Below are 16,955 nucleotides of genomic sequence, written 5' to 3' on the forward strand. Positions count from 1 at the left end.
ACTAGAACTTTCAACCATTATTCAAATATCTTAAATGTTATTCAAATTTTTATTTATCAAAATATATATAAAATAGTAATAAATGTTAAAATTGACACCTTTGTTTTGTAAAACCAAGAATTTAATATAATAATAATAAAACTTTCATAGCAATCCTTGCTAACCTTTTAAAAAAGGAAATGCATTCCAAAATTGCAGTAGAAATTTATTTTAATTAAATTTAAATAGGTTTTGTCAAAATTAAAGACATGGCATACAAGCATGACAAGAAGCACTTTAATAAGGTTTAATTACCTTAGTAGTAGTACAGGTGTGTTTTACAGGTAAAAAGAAAACCCTATTTTCCTTAAACTCGTGTATTACTTATCTAGTGAATTCAAAAGGCCTTGTTATTTAAGTTTTACTGGATGTTGTAATTTTCAATGGATGTTATTTAAAATTTATTACTCTCTGACCAGGTGTGATCTTTTTAATCAGTGTGCCCCAAGCAGGATGTATTACTTTATAGTTTACCCCTAATCATTTCTTAAATTTTTTATCCCTTTTTAAAATATATATATATCCCAAATTATAAATAGGAATAGATATATTTCTGATATAAGGTTAAACAATGTCAGTGATTTTGTTGGCTGTTGTTACCTCATTATTGTATGTAACCATGAAACCTAAGTTGTTTTTATTTAGGAATTTAGGAAAATCAAGTTTTGTTTAAAAAAAAAACACATGCCAAACAAAAAGAACCTTAATAAGGTTTTATTATCCTCAGTATAGGTGTGGTTTTCAGGTAAAAGAAAGTATTTTTATTTAACAAGACTCAGACTTTAAAATTTGATAATTTAACTATCTCGATTTGATAAATCTAAGAGAATCATGTAAGGATGTAAAAATCTGTTTTTATATATATCTTTATTTTATTGTGGCTGTTATCATGTAAGTTAAAAAAGTTATTTTAACAATCAAAATTATAAAAAGTAGAGGTTATTTGGTCAAGAATGGTTCATACTGGTAGAGTATTGTTCAGACTGAAAAAATAGGTCGAGACCTGGTCAAGTATTGGTCGAGTACAGGTCGAGAATGGCTTAAGACTGTTTCAGACTGGTCGAGTAATAGTTGAGACTATTTTCAATAGCAAAGATAAGGGTTAAGTACAAATCAGTACAGTTGAGTATGGTTAAGACTGGGTCGAGTAATATCAAGTAAAATTCAGACCAATTCAGATTGGTCGAGTAAAAATCATTACAGTCGAGAACAGATATAGGCCATTTCAGACTTTTACTGGTTTGTAGTGATTACGTCGTCTAATCTTTTAATTACCGAACTTGACTTATTCCCGATTGTGACTGTTTTGCTGAGTGTGAATTCGCATTGCTATAAGATGTGTCACGGTACTTTTCTATCCAAAATTCATGTATTTAGTTTTGATGTTATATTTATCATTCTCATCGGATTTTGTCAAATGTCTTATCGTTTGTAGTTGTAAATCTTATTTTTTTCTGTTGTATTCGTGTGTTATGGCAAAGATAATGAATCACCTAGTTCATTAATTAGATTTTAGTTTGGGTCAACTAAATTTATACGATATATTTGGTTTACTGTTTGATTTCGAAGAAACGCCGACATAGCTATATAATACTATTAACTTTCTAATTACTACCACATTTTATATTAATTAGTATTGTAATTTTCATTGTTATTAATAAATGTTATATGAGTATTATAAACCAAATCTTGAATTCGATCCTAATTCTATCCTATTTTGGGGAAATTTCAGAAATTCAAATGTGACGTCACTTTTTTGCGTTGAACTCTTTGGCTAACTCGGCTGTGAATTTTATGTGCTGGTTTATGTTGTTTTATGTATCCGTTTTTATTCTGTAGTTAGTCACCACTTCGGTGTTATCATGTATATCTATTATATAGTCATTTTTATAAATTTACTGTTTGCAAAAGTATGAATTATTCTAAATACTAAGGATTTTCTTATCCCAGACATATAACCTTAGCCGTATTTGGCACAACGTTTTGGAACTTTTGGTCCTCAATGCTCTTTAACTTTGTACTTGTTTTGGCTTTCATACTTTTTTTATCTGAGCACCACTGGTTAGTCATGTGTGGACGAAACGCGCGTCTTGCTTATTAAATTTTAAACCTGGTACCTTTTGTTAGCTATTATTCGTATGTTTCTCTGTCCTATATGTTCTCCCATTTATTTGTATTGTAGTCCTGTCATGTAATGTTGTCATTTTAATGTTATGTTTAACATTGCCATAAAAGCGGGAGGTTTGGCTAGCCATAAAACCAGGTTCAACCCACCATTTTTTTCTTAAAATGTCCTGTACCAAGTCAGGAAAATGGCCATTGTTATATTATAGTTCGTTTCTGTGTTTTACATTATAATGTTGTGTTTCTGTTGTGTCATAGTTCTCCTCTTATATTTGATATGTTTCCCCTCAGTTTTAGTTTGTAACCCGGATTTGTTTTTTTCTCAATGGATTTATGAATTTCGAACAGCAGTATACTACTGTTGCCTTTATTTTATATAGCATTATAAATCCCCTTTCAACAACTTTATTAGGTTTGCATAAGGGACCATTAGGAAAGCAAAGTTTCTTCTGTTTCAGAAACAACCGAACTTTTTTTAATTTTATCCCGATCGATTTATTACTGATTGATATATAATTAAATATTTGCTCATAAATATGCATGAAATATTTACTGCTGGAAGTTTCACACAACAACGGTCAAATAATTCTTTCATTAAAAGTAAAAGTAATTGTCGATGTTCAAACACAGACAACATGGATGACACCCTCACAGACTTTTAGTATTGGTTTCGCCCAAGTTGTAGTAAATCGAAGTAAACATACCTAATTTACTGTATTCGATAACTATTTCCTGATTCATTGTCATCAGAAACGATGTGAGCTAAACTTTTCAACAGTCAAAGATGTGTATTTTGTAGATATTTAATCACCAAGTATAGCCCCACTATTTAATGTCATCATAACCTGAAATAGTTGTCATCTTCGAAGTTGAAAAAATTACTCATTTACGAAATTATAAAAGTGTACATAATACATTACTAGTAATGATAAAAGAATGATACAACCATACATGTAGTTGTGTAAAGTAAAAACAGTTATTCTCTAATATGCACTTTCTTTATATATATGCGTTAAATTTCTTTTTTTCACTTTTAACGTTATGCTGTCTTTTTTGTCTTTCTAGATTGGTAGTATGCGATATGCTGGTTACCAGGTAGCATATGTAGCTTGGGGTATGATTTACTCGCTTGTGATACTACATCATTTCTACAAATATTGCTGTAAAAAAAAACCATTTAGATAAATATTCGAACTTTATAAGATTGGTTGGCACCTTTTCCCCCTATGTATTAGATATCACTTATCGGATTTATGTACAAAACAATAAACGAAAAAAAACCAAAAACAAACATGATATACAGCAACTAACGACAACCAATGACTACAGGTTCCTGGCTTGGGACAGGCACATGTGGAGGGGTTAAACCTATTAGCAGGAATTAAACCCACCCTTTACGTGTGGTGCAACAGAATAAAACCAAGAAAAAAGTAAAATAACAAAAATACCAAACTCCAAGGAAAATTCAAAACGGAAAGTCCTTTGGCAAATGGCAAAATCAAAAGAACAAACTGTTAAAGCAATAACGAAAAACGTGAATGGAAACAGCAACAAACGACAATCGTCAGTTGGTTGTTTGGTGCTGCATTGTGATGTTAGATTATCTATTATCTTACTGAGATGTAAATGTTAATCTTACCGATGTCTTGACTTACTTTGTACGACTTATATGATTTAAGCTGTATACAGTTTGATGTTGATTTTTATAATGACAATATGTATCGCTATTTCTGAAAATAGGTTATTTTATCCAGTTCCTGCTACTTTTTATTGTGGCTATAGTACTAGCAGTTATTATTATTCTGGTTATAAATGGTTTTCATGGTTGGCTAGTTACTACTCTGCATAATGTTTGGTAAGTTAACTTTCACAGTTCATTCAGGTATATTTCTTAAAAAATGACGTGTGCAAGATTTCGTATTCTCTAAATTTAATGTTAATCGGAATGAACTTTACTTTACACAAATAAACACAAGTTGAATGAAAACTTTAGATAACTAGATAGAAACTTTAGTATTGTTTAAAAGATATGTAATATATGTCCTCATATATAAGTTTTTAGTTGTTCCATTATAAAACTGCTGTTCCCCATAAATATCAATTTAGCTGACTTCATGTACATTCTATCAAGTTCAATTGTTCAAACTTTTACAGCGTTTAGAACTAAATACATCAATATTGAACAAAGTATTTGTCGTTGTATACTTCTTCTTCTTTGTAATTTTATACGACTGCAAAAAAAATTTGCGGTCGTATATTGGTATGACGTTGGCGTCGTTGTCGTCGTCCGAAGACACATTGGTTTTCGTACTCCAACTTTAGTTTAAGTGAATGGATCGCTATGAAATTTTACCATAAGGTTCAATACCACAAAAGGAAGGTTAGGATTGATTTGAGGGGTTATGGTACCAACAGTTAAGGAAATAGGGGCCCAAAAGGGGCCAAAAATAAGCATTTTTGTAACTTCCAGACATAACTTGTGTGTTAGTGTATGGATCTCTCTGACATTGTACCACAAGGTTCCATATCACAAAGGAAATGCTGGGATTGATTTTGGGGGTAATTGCCTCAAAATTTTAGGAATTAGGGGCCAAAAAAGGGGGAAAAAACAAGCATTTTTCTAGTTTCGGGACAATAACTTGTGTGTAAGTGTATGGATCTTTATGAAATTGTACTACAAGGTTCCATATCAGAAAGGGAAAGCTGGGTTTGAGTTTGGGGGTAATTGCCTGAAACGTTTAGGAATTTGGGGCCAAAAAGGGATCAAAGAACAAGCATTTTTCTAGTTTCCAGACAATAACTTGTGTTCATGTGTATGGATCTCTCTGAAATTGTACTGCAAGGTACCATACCACAAAGGGAAGGCAGGGATTGAGTTTGGGGGTGATGAATCATAAGGGGGTTAAAAAAATTGGGGGGCGGGATTTTTTTTCCCATTTTTTTCTTTAAAATTTTCCATTTTAAATTGGTTATTTCTGATTTATATTTAAAAGCAAATAATAATGATATGGTTTGAATAGGTAAATTAAAACTTTTTAAGTTCTTAGACCACATTCATTCTGTGTCAGAAACCTATGCTGTGTCAAATGTTTAATCACAATCCAAATTCAGAGCTGTATCAAGCTTGAATGTTGTGTCCATATTTGCCCCAACTGTTCAGGGTTCGACCTCTGCAGTCGTATCAAGCTGCGCCCAGCGGAGCATTTTATTATGTTTATTTATTTCAGGCCAGTTTTATTATCCTCGTTAGTGGTTAATATAATACAAAAACTTATGTGTACCTTTGCATTTTTACAACAAAGAGGAAAGGTACTAGCAATAGATAATAGGTAGGTCATGTTCGTGTTATGAATTATTTCTTCTATTTTAAATAATATGAACGGTTAATTTTCCTGCGCCAATTACGAATTTCGAAAATTAATGTCTCTTCAGTTATGTTAGAGGCTTAACCATTTGCAAATACAAAACATAAAACAAGAATACAAGAGTTGAAGAGATGATAAACACAACAGGAACAAACACGGACAAGGATTTAGAGCTGTTCATGAGGAAGATCATTCCTTTATTCAAAATCATTTGCGAAATTTTATTACAGCATTTTTATATAAACAATATCAGTAACTACATGCCATTATCAAGTAACAGATAATCAAACTCTAAAAGTAACATAAGTACGATAAGGATTCCGAAGAAAATTTTCTATTATCTTAGTAGGAAAAATTTTGTAAGAATGATCAAATTCATTCTGTTCTCTGTAGGAAATACAGTTTATACATTTTTAACTTGGTAAAGCAAAATGTTTCAAATGAGTAATAGATTGTCTAAAATGAACTGTCATTTTCAATTGATTTTTTTAATAACACCATTTTAAATTCCACAGATATATATTAAATCATGTATATTATTTAAGATATGAACTCGAGTCTTAATTTGTTGTATTACTTTTTTAAATGACAAAGGCTGGTCTTTTTGTATTTTCATTTCTTCAATTACTATTTATTGTGAGTAATACATATTTTGTTTTTCTTTCAGACGAGTGTTTTTTATAGTAGTTTACTTCATGTTTTTCTACAACATATTTCTTGGTTTGGTGTCTTGTTTATTGAGAATTATAAAAGCCATGGGATTAGGTGCTTTATTTCTGCCTCGGCTGGATCATAGCACACTTCCTAGAAAGTTTCAGTGGTTTGACCCAGGTACACTTCATAATGTTATTTAAATGAATCACAATGAGAATACTAATGTTAAGAACTTAAATTGAAAATTTTTAGCGTTAGTATAAAAGGGTATTTGCAAGTGGTAAATTAGGGATAAATTCAAACTCAAACAGTAGCTTACCGATGTTCAAATGTCATAAATCAGTACATAAACATTTTTCTTAACTTGACAAAAAAGTAAAAAAACAAAAATACCGAACTCCAAGGAGATTCAAAACGGAAAGTCTTTTATCAAATGGCAAAATCAAAACCTCAAACACATCTAACGAATGGAAAACAACTGTCATATTCCTCACTTGATACAGGCATTTTCTTATGTAGAAAATGGTGGATTAAACCTGGTTCGTTCTGAAGGGGGGTAAGTTTTCATTACTTGTTTTCCTCCCAAAAGAAAATCTACCTCAAGTTAAATTTGAATACGTGCTGAAAATGTCATATTTGTCGCTTTTTATCATTCCAACTTAATCGATCCTTCTTGCAATTCTGATCCCAGGCCACTTTTTACTTTTATCTGAAACCCGTTCCACTTTACTTCCAAACACATTCAAAATTAATCTATATAAACTCATCATAGATACCAGGCTTAGATTTGGTTTACGTCAGACCTGTGTTTCGTCTTCATTTTTTATAGTTAGATAACTTCAGTTAAAATATTCTGTATCTATAAATTTTTTAGGTCACTTCTCACTAAATTATTCAAACGACTGTACATTTTTAAAAATATATATCGTTAGTCCCCATTTAAATGTAGTGATCGAACGACACGGCGGTTTATATGTAATAAAGTAAGTGCCCGTGGAATGAGAGACAATATACATACCATATCTGAAGTTTCAATTTGCCTCTTTTTTATGTTCACAGCTTATTAAATTGCAAATAACAGATACATTTTTATCACGCACAATGAAAATGAATGAACTTTTCTTTTGTTTGAAGCTATTCGTAGACATTTGGGTAAAGATATCGCTTAAATAGCTTCTCCAAAACAATTGTTTCTTCCTCGGAATGATTTGTACCGAAGCGGTCCGGTTTCATGTGATAAGAATTATTTCCCTTTTTGTGTATGACATGAGTGGTATGTTGGTGTAACTCATAAACCGCAATTTATAGAGATGTAAAATCTTTTGATATGGTGCATTTGGTGCATAAGTATCAAATTGAGGTTAAGGTCAGTGGTCGTGATGTTCTAAATTTTGAACTTTGATTGTTATCAGAAACTGTAAACGTTATCTACATGAAGTGTTAGTCAAAGTTGCGACATAATGCAACGCCTATACATTTGGGTCGACGTGCAATGGTGACTTTTGTAGGAGTTTTCTCCCCTTAAATATTCAACCTAAGTTGTTTGATGGGATTACTTTTTAACCATACATTTTATAAGATCCATAATCTTTGACCCTGAAAATGAGTAAAGTTCAAAGGTCAATTTGACATTCAAGATTTTGAGCTTTGTTTTTACTTCATATTGGTACATGATGGAGCCATTAATTATTTTGCTTTATGTTGGACAACACATGACCTTGAAACTTGTCAGCCGGGAGTGACATTTTTAAAACCAGAAGTAGCATATTTTGCGTTAATTTCATGTTAAAATAGCTAGAACCCATATATTTTTAGAATCAGCGTGAAATCGGAAGTAGCAAATTATCTGCCTTATTTCAAGCAAAAGTACATAGAAGGGGTAATACCACCATTGTATCACCCTGTAAGTCTTTCTTAAATTTGCCTTCGTTTTAAATCGCGAAGAAATTGTTTCAAATAAAGATACTTGGCATGCATAAAGTTTGATCTTGTTCAACAGTACACTGAACATTTCACACAACATGTCATTGTATATACGAACATATTTTTCACCGGAAGTTCACCTTTTTTCCTGTTTACAACCTTTATTAACAAAGTCACCTCAACTGTCCAACATATTTTTAGGAACAAATAAAAAGCAGGGCTCATTTCCTACAACTATCAGATTTAAGGTAATTAATGAGGTTTTTTTTCTATTTTAACATCAAATCGTACTTGACATACTAAATTTTTGTGGTAGTATACTCAGAAACCATATATTTTTTTTTAAATCAGTGTAATGTTAGCTATTATACAGCACCGGAAGTGGCATTTTGTACGTAGAAAGAAGCCATTTGTGTTCTCTCTCCCTAATTTAAAAGGGAAATATATAGAAACCATATTTTTTTGGCATCCGTGAAAAATCTGTTGACACCAGAAGTGATTCTTTGGAACTAAAAGTAGTCGATCATATCCTTATTTTACAGAAAACAACTACAAACTATATATTTTTAAACGAAGGTAATTGCAATAAAATAAAAATGCATTTCCGTATAAAACTTTTTTTAAACCGTAAATTATCAGTATGTTAGATGGAAAGACCTTACATTTTTCTATGAACAGTTGATTTTCAATTTTTGTTATCTTTTGTAATTGTTCAAAATATTATCAATTTTTTTTTCACTTAACAGTACATTGAATCACTGGTACTCGTTGTAAGAAATGTGTTTCAATTGTTTTGCTCCTAGTCTGGGAGGGGCCTAGATTGGGAGTTTAAATCATGTGTATTGGTCAGTTGTATATCGACGTTAAGAATATTATCGAACATTAGTATGCAATGTTTTACAAAAATGCTTGGCACTGAGGAACAGTTCAGTTTTTGGACCAGTTGTCATCTTAAAAAAAGTACATTTGTTTATTGCCTAAAGTGTAACTGTGGTACTGCCATTTAGCCTGTAGTGAAATGAAATATTATTTTTATTTTACTGAACTATAAAGTGTTCTAACAAAACAAATGGGTGTTAATTTTTCTTTCGTAGATACGAATATAATTTAAGCAATATGTATGTCAGTGTGTTATTCAAACGTCAATACGACAATGTTAAATACTAAAATACAATTGCATTTTTCTTGAAAACATGAAAAGACCATTCTTATTATTATTTTTAAATAGTATATCACATCATTTTAAGCAAATTTATTGTAACAAAATTATAAATATTCATAGCTGATGTTCATTATATATATATATAAGATTAACTATGTATAATACTTTCCCGAATTGCACTAGTGCAATATCGTTTGAACTGAATAGAGTTATTCTCATCTTGACATAACATAGTTCATCATGGTGTTCTTGACCATTTAAAAGATTTGCCATTTAATAAAAGAATGTAAACTTTTGCTCATTCAATAGTAAGTCACTCGCTGATCGAGCAATATTATATTCAACATTAGAAAATATTCCTAATATCAGAACAATAAGGCCACGCCAAATTAATACCTCGTTCGTCGGATTTCCCGCGTGTTGTGAAAGGTCGACCAGAAAAAAAGTATATTTTTTTTAAACCCGCGTCCGGTGCGGAGCCGCACGCGTCCGTCTCTAAATTTAGGAAACAAAAAATTTGATCAGTTGTGCGTTTGAAAGTAACGCCATACAGACATAGAAATTGACATTAAAAACGATCTAGATCTAACAGTCACAACGTTGTTGTTACAATATTATTGCCAAATTTAGTATTATAATCATTCTTAACGTAAGACATGAGTGGAATATTTGTAGTTACAGTGGTAACGCAGGCAAACACATCAGTAGAATATGATTTGGGAAATTCTTTTACCGATTTGTTGGAAGTGCTCCGTGCAAAAACATCAAACTACAAATTATTACGACCAAGGAAATATGACAGCAATTTTATGACCAGCTGCAACTACCATCCCTAAAAGATCGTCGAACCCAAAACAGATTTATCCTCTTCTGCAAAGGCATACACGGTCAAGCCAACTTACCCCCTGTTAATGATGATCTGATCAACTCAACCCGAGAAAAAAAACTAGGACAACCAAAAAAACATGCATTTATATGGCCAACATTTCATGAGACTGCAAAAAAAACCAGACACATTAAAATTCTGCTTCATACCAATACAATTAAAGATTGGAACCTACTACCACTGGATATTTTCACCAAGATTCAAACAGCAGAAGAACCAGCTAAAACTTTCAGTGATATTGTAAGGGGTGTCACACTAAGTGAATTACTTGACTCACGCTTGGTGTAGTAATATCCTTGAAGGATTCACTGTATACCTATCAAGATCAAACGACAAAACAACGATGTCACCGTATTGAAAGATTTAAATTGTGACAATATAACATGAATGAAAATAAAAGAGAATCCCAAATTGAAATGAAACTATTATATTGATTATTTTTTGTTTTTTAGAAGAAAGGTTTTTCCTTAAAAAATTTGAAATTTATTTATATTTGCTAGTATCATTACAAAGTTATATTAAAATAAAATTGAAAATGGAAAGGGGGATGTGTTAAAGAGACAACAAGCCTGAACACAGAGAAGAACACAGCTTAGGCCACCAATGGGTCTTCAACACACCGGGAAAACTGAATTTAACACATTAATCCGTCTTTACAATTTACAAAATCTTCTAAAAAAAAGAATTTGTATGCTTGTCAATGAGACAACCTTCAACCAGAAAACCAAATTTGTTGAGGTTTGCAACTAGTTCACGGTATGGCCTTCAACACAGAGCAATGTCCACATGCATATATTCATGTATATATACCCGGTATATAAATTTGATTATCATTAAATTCTACAGGAAAGCAATGACGTAAGTGGACTGTATTGAAATGTTCCTTTTGTTTAGTTAGTATATAACATCTGATGGGTTCATTTGAATGGTATAAATTGGTGTGGTTTAGAAGGACAGTCCTTTATTAATTTTCAGCTTGTTATATACAGAAATATTTTTGGTTGTATATACAACTTGAAGCTTTATTCATGCATTTATGCTTTGCATACGTTATTTAAAGCAACATACAATGCATCAATCATAATTTACATTAAACATCGATGCATGCCTGATCAAAGCTGTTGCACTTTTTCATGTTCAGCAGGATCATATTTATTTGATCAGACTACACAAAGTTGTAGGTTTTGCTAGAAATTAACCATTATATACTTTATTATCTATTATATCTTATATAAGATTAAACTGGATGTTAGAGAACAAATAAAGAAGCAAAGTAGGCTAATATAAGAACTAGGATGTGAGATATATAAAATATCAAGCACCAAAACTATGTAAATTTCTAATCGCTCGCTTGCTTAAAATTCTTTTCATAGATTTTTTTTTAAAAATATTTCAAAAATACCGCTCGCGAGTAAAAAATTCCTTCGCCTGCCAAAAATCAAATTTCAGAAAAAAAAACAAATAAAAAAATTTCGCTCTCTCGCTACCCTTTTACAAAGGAAAGAGTCCGAAGAACTAGAAATTAATTTGGTGTGGCCTAACCCTATTTTGTAGAAGTTTTAGCGAAATTTCTTGATACATTTTAATGTATATAATGGTTTGAGAGTTTGAAATTAATGGGTTTTTTCCAGGTTTTGATGCTTTTTGTGGTTTCATGCATGTCGAAAATGCTCACACTCATCCAGTAGTGTTAACATTTATAAGTCTAGTGCAGGCTGAAATCATAGAGAAGAAAAGGGCAGCACAAAATATTTCATTAGAAGGAGTAGAAAATGGTAAGATGACTCACTGTATAATCATATTTTATAGTATAAAATGGACAATAATAAGTTAACAAGCTGAAGTCACTTAATAGGCAATGATTTTTACGTATTTACACATTTTGCCATCATAATTCATATACTAGATAGCATTACTTTAACATTAAGTAAGCCTCGAACATGGAATGGTCATGTGATACTCAATGATGCATTTGTTACCCTTTTTATGCCAAAAAAATATGTTTGTTACCTTGAATGTCAAAGGTGCTTAAAACCTGCCTACCTTCGTAGGACAAGTATTTTATTGTGCAAGATCACAAGACCCGTAAAATTCTGTCGTATTTTTTAAAAGTCGTAAACTCTACGAACTAATATACGGAAAGATATAAATAACGCCAATTAAAGGGTCACAGAACCGCTAAGGGAGTTAACTCTTTAAAAATCAACTGAACGTATTAATCGCATATTATTAGTAAAGAGAAATCAAGCTTCTCAATGATCAAAATTAGTCTTTGTCAAACTGTTATATATCAATTGAATTTATTCGTGTAAATGTGTGGTTCCAATTTCTTGAATTTTTTATATTTTTGTCAACAGGTCAAAGCAAATATTTTGTCAAAATTTTATGAAAATTAAACGAGCCAAATCTTTTTTAGTCAAAGTGATGATTCTAGAATCATAATTTGATTAAGAACATGTCTATACATATGTGTTGCTATTGGTATTTGCTGTGCAAATTTAAAAACTATCTACAAATCTGGCTGTGAAATTAAAATTTCGCTGTGTATGTCTTAGCTTTATTTATTGTTGCATTTCAAGCACAATGTGAAAAGCAGAATACATGAATAAAATTTTCATGATTTTAGATAAAATGATAATTAATAAGTACTAATTTCTATGCAGGTACAATGATGCTCAAACCAAAGCGACCAATTAATACAGTCGCTAGGTTTAAATGGAAACTGGCATATACCTTAATAAAGAATCCGCAGTTATTTATACAACGAAAAGATGCAATGATGCAGATATTCAAACAGAGGGAAATCGAGGCAGAGGTGGATGATAAGAATATACATATTGAAATATTAGGTGCTAAGATGTAAATTTTTGCAAATTTATAGAGTGTTCGGTTTCAAAGACGAAAGCATACGTTGCTTATTTTTGAAATAGAACACATCAAGATTCACTCAGTTTAATTTTGACTGTTTGAGCAATAATATATTAGAAAATGTGGTATGATTCTCAATTAGAAAACTATCCACCATTTAACAAGTGACAGGATGTATGGATTCGCAACCAATGTTACTACCAATTTGAAAATATGTACATGAAGTTATTTGAAATTTACACATATAACCTTATAGCATATATTGTGAATTTAAAAAAAAATACATTACAACTAAGTTACTGTTTACTGTTAATGATAAGTTGTTGATTAATGTTTGGTGTGTAACTGTTGTTTTAAAATAAGGAAAGAAGAGAATGGGGTTATAAAGGATTTTTTTTCCAAGTAGCATATTGTAGTTCACAAGCTTTCGAGTTCAATATTTTACACTGAGAGGAAAATATGCAATAACCCTTTTGATAATAGTAAAGTACTAAATATATCAATACAATAATATACCATTACAGTGTAATTTTAAAGATTTAGGCACTTCGTTGAAATTCTTTCAAATTGTTTGGCAGCAACAGTAGTTGTATCACTCATTCTGTCATGATTTTCATTTGTTTGTTTTAAAGTGTAATAGCGATTCATTTGTTTTTACGTTTTTCAATTTCATATTATTACCAATAATGACGAAAAGTAAATCAATCTCCAAATATATATATAAGAAATCTACAGGAAAAAATTGGTAACACATTTTTATATAATATACTTTTTATTTAATTTTTTCGTATTTTATATACAAATTGACTTTTTGGATATTTTTACAAGAATATTTATGTTACCTTTTTACATTTTTAAATCGATTTCTTATCTTTGAAATTAGTTTTTTTTTCTCTTGATCAAATGAAATCCATAGTGACTTTTATATTTTTATATTACTAACAGTGTATATTACAATGAGTATACAATTGAACACGAATGTAATATATCGAACACACTTTTTATCATTTTTTAATTCATAGAGATTTATTTTTTTTTAAACAAATATTCCCTCACAATTTTAACTTTAAATGTTTTGTTGTGTCTATGATATTGTATCTATTTTCTCTCAAGTAAATGACAGATAATGTAGTTCAATGGTCGTAAAGTGTGAGGTTACTCAGACACCTACTTCTTGTTTTAGATACTTTGCATTACGAGCTGTGTTCTTAGCACGATGACGCGTACATTTTTGCAAAAGTTTCTGAATAAGTCAGTTGAAGTGGAAGCACCAATGATAAGTCGATGATAATTGGAAATTTGGAATTCACGTGTAATACCATTTTCATGGAAATTATTTGGTTCCTAAGCTCAATGGGGGTCAGTTGATTTTGCGCAGTTCAAGTTGCATGTTCAAATTTGTGATAAGGTCAGTTAAAGTGGAACCGCTAATGGGTAGTCAATGATATTTTGCATGCAAATGTGTAACAGTTAGCTCTTGTCATTTCCATGGAAATTATTTTGTCTTGGCCCACAGTTATGTATGGTGCATTAATTTCGAAACGTTACCATGGTTACGCAGTTTAAATTTTCAAAATTTGTTATTATGACAGTATTAAAGGAACGACTGGTGACAAATCAATGATGTTATTATGCAGTTGTATTGGCATCGGAATATTGCATTTCAAAGGATATTATTTAGCTCCGCCCCTGAGTAATTTGTGTATTGAGTTTTGAAATTTTGAATTTGAAACATTAGGTCAGATTATGTTTAAACATAATGGTAAGTCAATCTTTCCAGTGACACGTCTCAATTCCATGACAATTATCTGAGGTAATTTTAAGTGGAACCAATAAGTTACGTTGACTCGATGACATTTTGTATGCAGACATCTCAATCTATTTGATTTGATTTGACTTTTGGTGTTTTAACACCACTTTTAAGCACCGCTTTTGGGCTATTTCGTGGCGGCCAGTATTTATTTGTGGAAGAAGCCGGAGTGCCCGGAGAAAACCACCGACCTTCGATAGGAAAACTGACAATCCTAGTCAATTAAGATTGGAGTCGAGTGCACCCGCACGAGCGGGGTTCGAACTCACAACCTCAGTGTTGACTGGCTAGTGATTACAGTAGTAACTACTTAGACAACTCGGCCACCGAGGCCCCTCATCTCAATCGATATTATTTGGCCAGCCCCTCAGTCATGGTCCATTGACTTTGAAACTTTTGCATAGTTAACATGTTATAGTTTGTCATTAGGCAGATTTATATAATAATACATCAGAGTTAAGATGGGAATAAGGTTATAACTTGTGTATGATGATTATGATGGAAATTAGTCACGTGTTAGAGCATTTAAGTAAGACTTTTGTTTGCTTTTGAGTTTTATTGTACTTATTTCCTCTTTATTATATTGTATTGTACATATAGGCTACCATTTTAATTGGATAAAGTTTAACATTTGCATTTAACTGTCGAAATTATACACCGCGACCATCACTCTTTGTCAACAGTGTATTATCATTTATCTGCATATTTTCCAGCTTAAATTAAAATAAAATAAGTAAAGAATGTTTATGTTATTAATAAGATACTTATTTAAAAATTGTTTTAAAAATTTCGTTTAGGACTTTTTAGTCACATAAATTGACTAAGCTTTGGTTTTCTCGGACTTTTTCTCTCTGCTTTCGTGGAAAACATTGTTAATTGATGTAAATTAGTTTGTATATCAACTAGCTTTGATGAGGGTATAGCTTCACTTTTTGCACTATTTTAGATATTTGATGAAAATCTTTTACGCTGAAGATATTGACTAATTGCTACCTCATTTGTATTATTATTTTTTTAAATGTAACCTATAAATTTAGTGCGAGTAATTTATTTTGTTAAATTGCAAAAAAACTATGTGTATGTCTTCCGGTGTATGCTGTATTTAATGTTCATCTTATTCTTGTTGTTTTATATGCTTACCTTACAATAATAAAGACTAATTCTATAATGTAACGTTTTACTACTCTTATATTTAAATTTATTTTTCTATCAAAAGCTAATAGATTTGAAATGAAATGGTATTTTTGATCTGAATATGTCCAATGAAATGAATAAAAATATTATTTAATCGTGTCTTTATACATTTCAATGGCAGTCATTTAAGCATTGCTTAAACATTTCAATTACAGTCAATTCATCATTCATTAAATACTTCACTTGCAGTCAATTCAGCATTGCTTAAACACTTCACATGCTGTCAATTCAGCATTGTTTATTCACTTCACTTGCAGTCAATGCAGATTTGTTGCATCTATTTTCAATTCTACGGTATCTGTTTATTAACTTTACTAAACAAAAAAATCTGAGATTTGACTAAAAGATTTACTGAACTGATCTGGTATTCAACTTCTCATCACTGGATTGCATGAAAAAAGTAAAATAAAAATAATACCGAACCCCAAGGGAAATTCAAAACGGAAAATCCTTTATAAAATAAATGGCAAAATCAAAAGCTCAAACACTTCAAACGAATTGACAACAACTGTCATATTCCTGACTTGGTAGAGGCATTTCCTTGTGTAGAAAATGGTGGATTAAACCTGGTTTTATAGCTAGCTAAACCTCTCACTTGTATGACAGTCGCATAGAATTCCATGAAAGTGATTTAATAGATATGAATTGCATGAAAAGTAACTTAATTATCAGCTCTGAATTGCATGAAATTGTGACTTCATAGATCTGAATTGTAACGCAAAAGTTCTGAACTGCACGAAAGAACTAGAAACTTGACAGCTCTTGGTTGTATGAAAAGTAATTGTACAGTTCTGAATTGCATGAATTGTGATAACAAAAATACCGAACTCCAAGGAAAATTCGAAACGGAAAGTAACTTATCAAATGGCAAAATGAAAAGCTCAAACACATAGAGGAAAAGTCACTTATCCTTTTCTGAAAGAATCAGCG

At 31.1% G+C, this 16,955-nt stretch overlaps 1 protein-coding gene across 3 annotated transcripts in view; it reads left to right on the forward strand.

The window, feature by feature from the left end:
- The window catches only part of LOC127737380 (receptor for retinol uptake stra6-like), a 75,885-nt gene extending 59,766 nt beyond the window's left edge, over positions 1-16,119 (forward strand). For all 3 annotated transcript variants that reach the window (XM_052247999.1, XM_052248000.1, XM_052248001.1), the window contains 6 exons: positions 3,229-3,277; positions 3,904-4,018; positions 5,391-5,492; positions 6,196-6,359; positions 11,785-11,928; positions 12,817-16,119. In XM_052247999.1, coding sequence (XP_052103959.1) covers positions 3,229-3,277; positions 3,904-4,018; positions 5,391-5,492; positions 6,196-6,359; positions 11,785-11,928; positions 12,817-13,016 — 774 coding nt within the window. In that variant the 3' untranslated portion in view covers positions 13,017-16,119. The remainder of the gene's footprint in view (positions 1-3,228; positions 3,278-3,903; positions 4,019-5,390; positions 5,493-6,195; positions 6,360-11,784; positions 11,929-12,816) is intronic.
- The last annotated feature ends 836 nt before the right edge of the window (positions 16,120-16,955 follow it).

Source organism: Mytilus californianus, unplaced genomic scaffold, assembly GCF_021869535.1.
Source record: "Mytilus californianus isolate M0D057914Y unplaced genomic scaffold, xbMytCali1.0.p SCAF_4, whole genome shotgun sequence".
Lineage (NCBI taxonomy): Eukaryota > Metazoa > Mollusca > Bivalvia > Mytilida > Mytilidae > Mytilus > Mytilus californianus.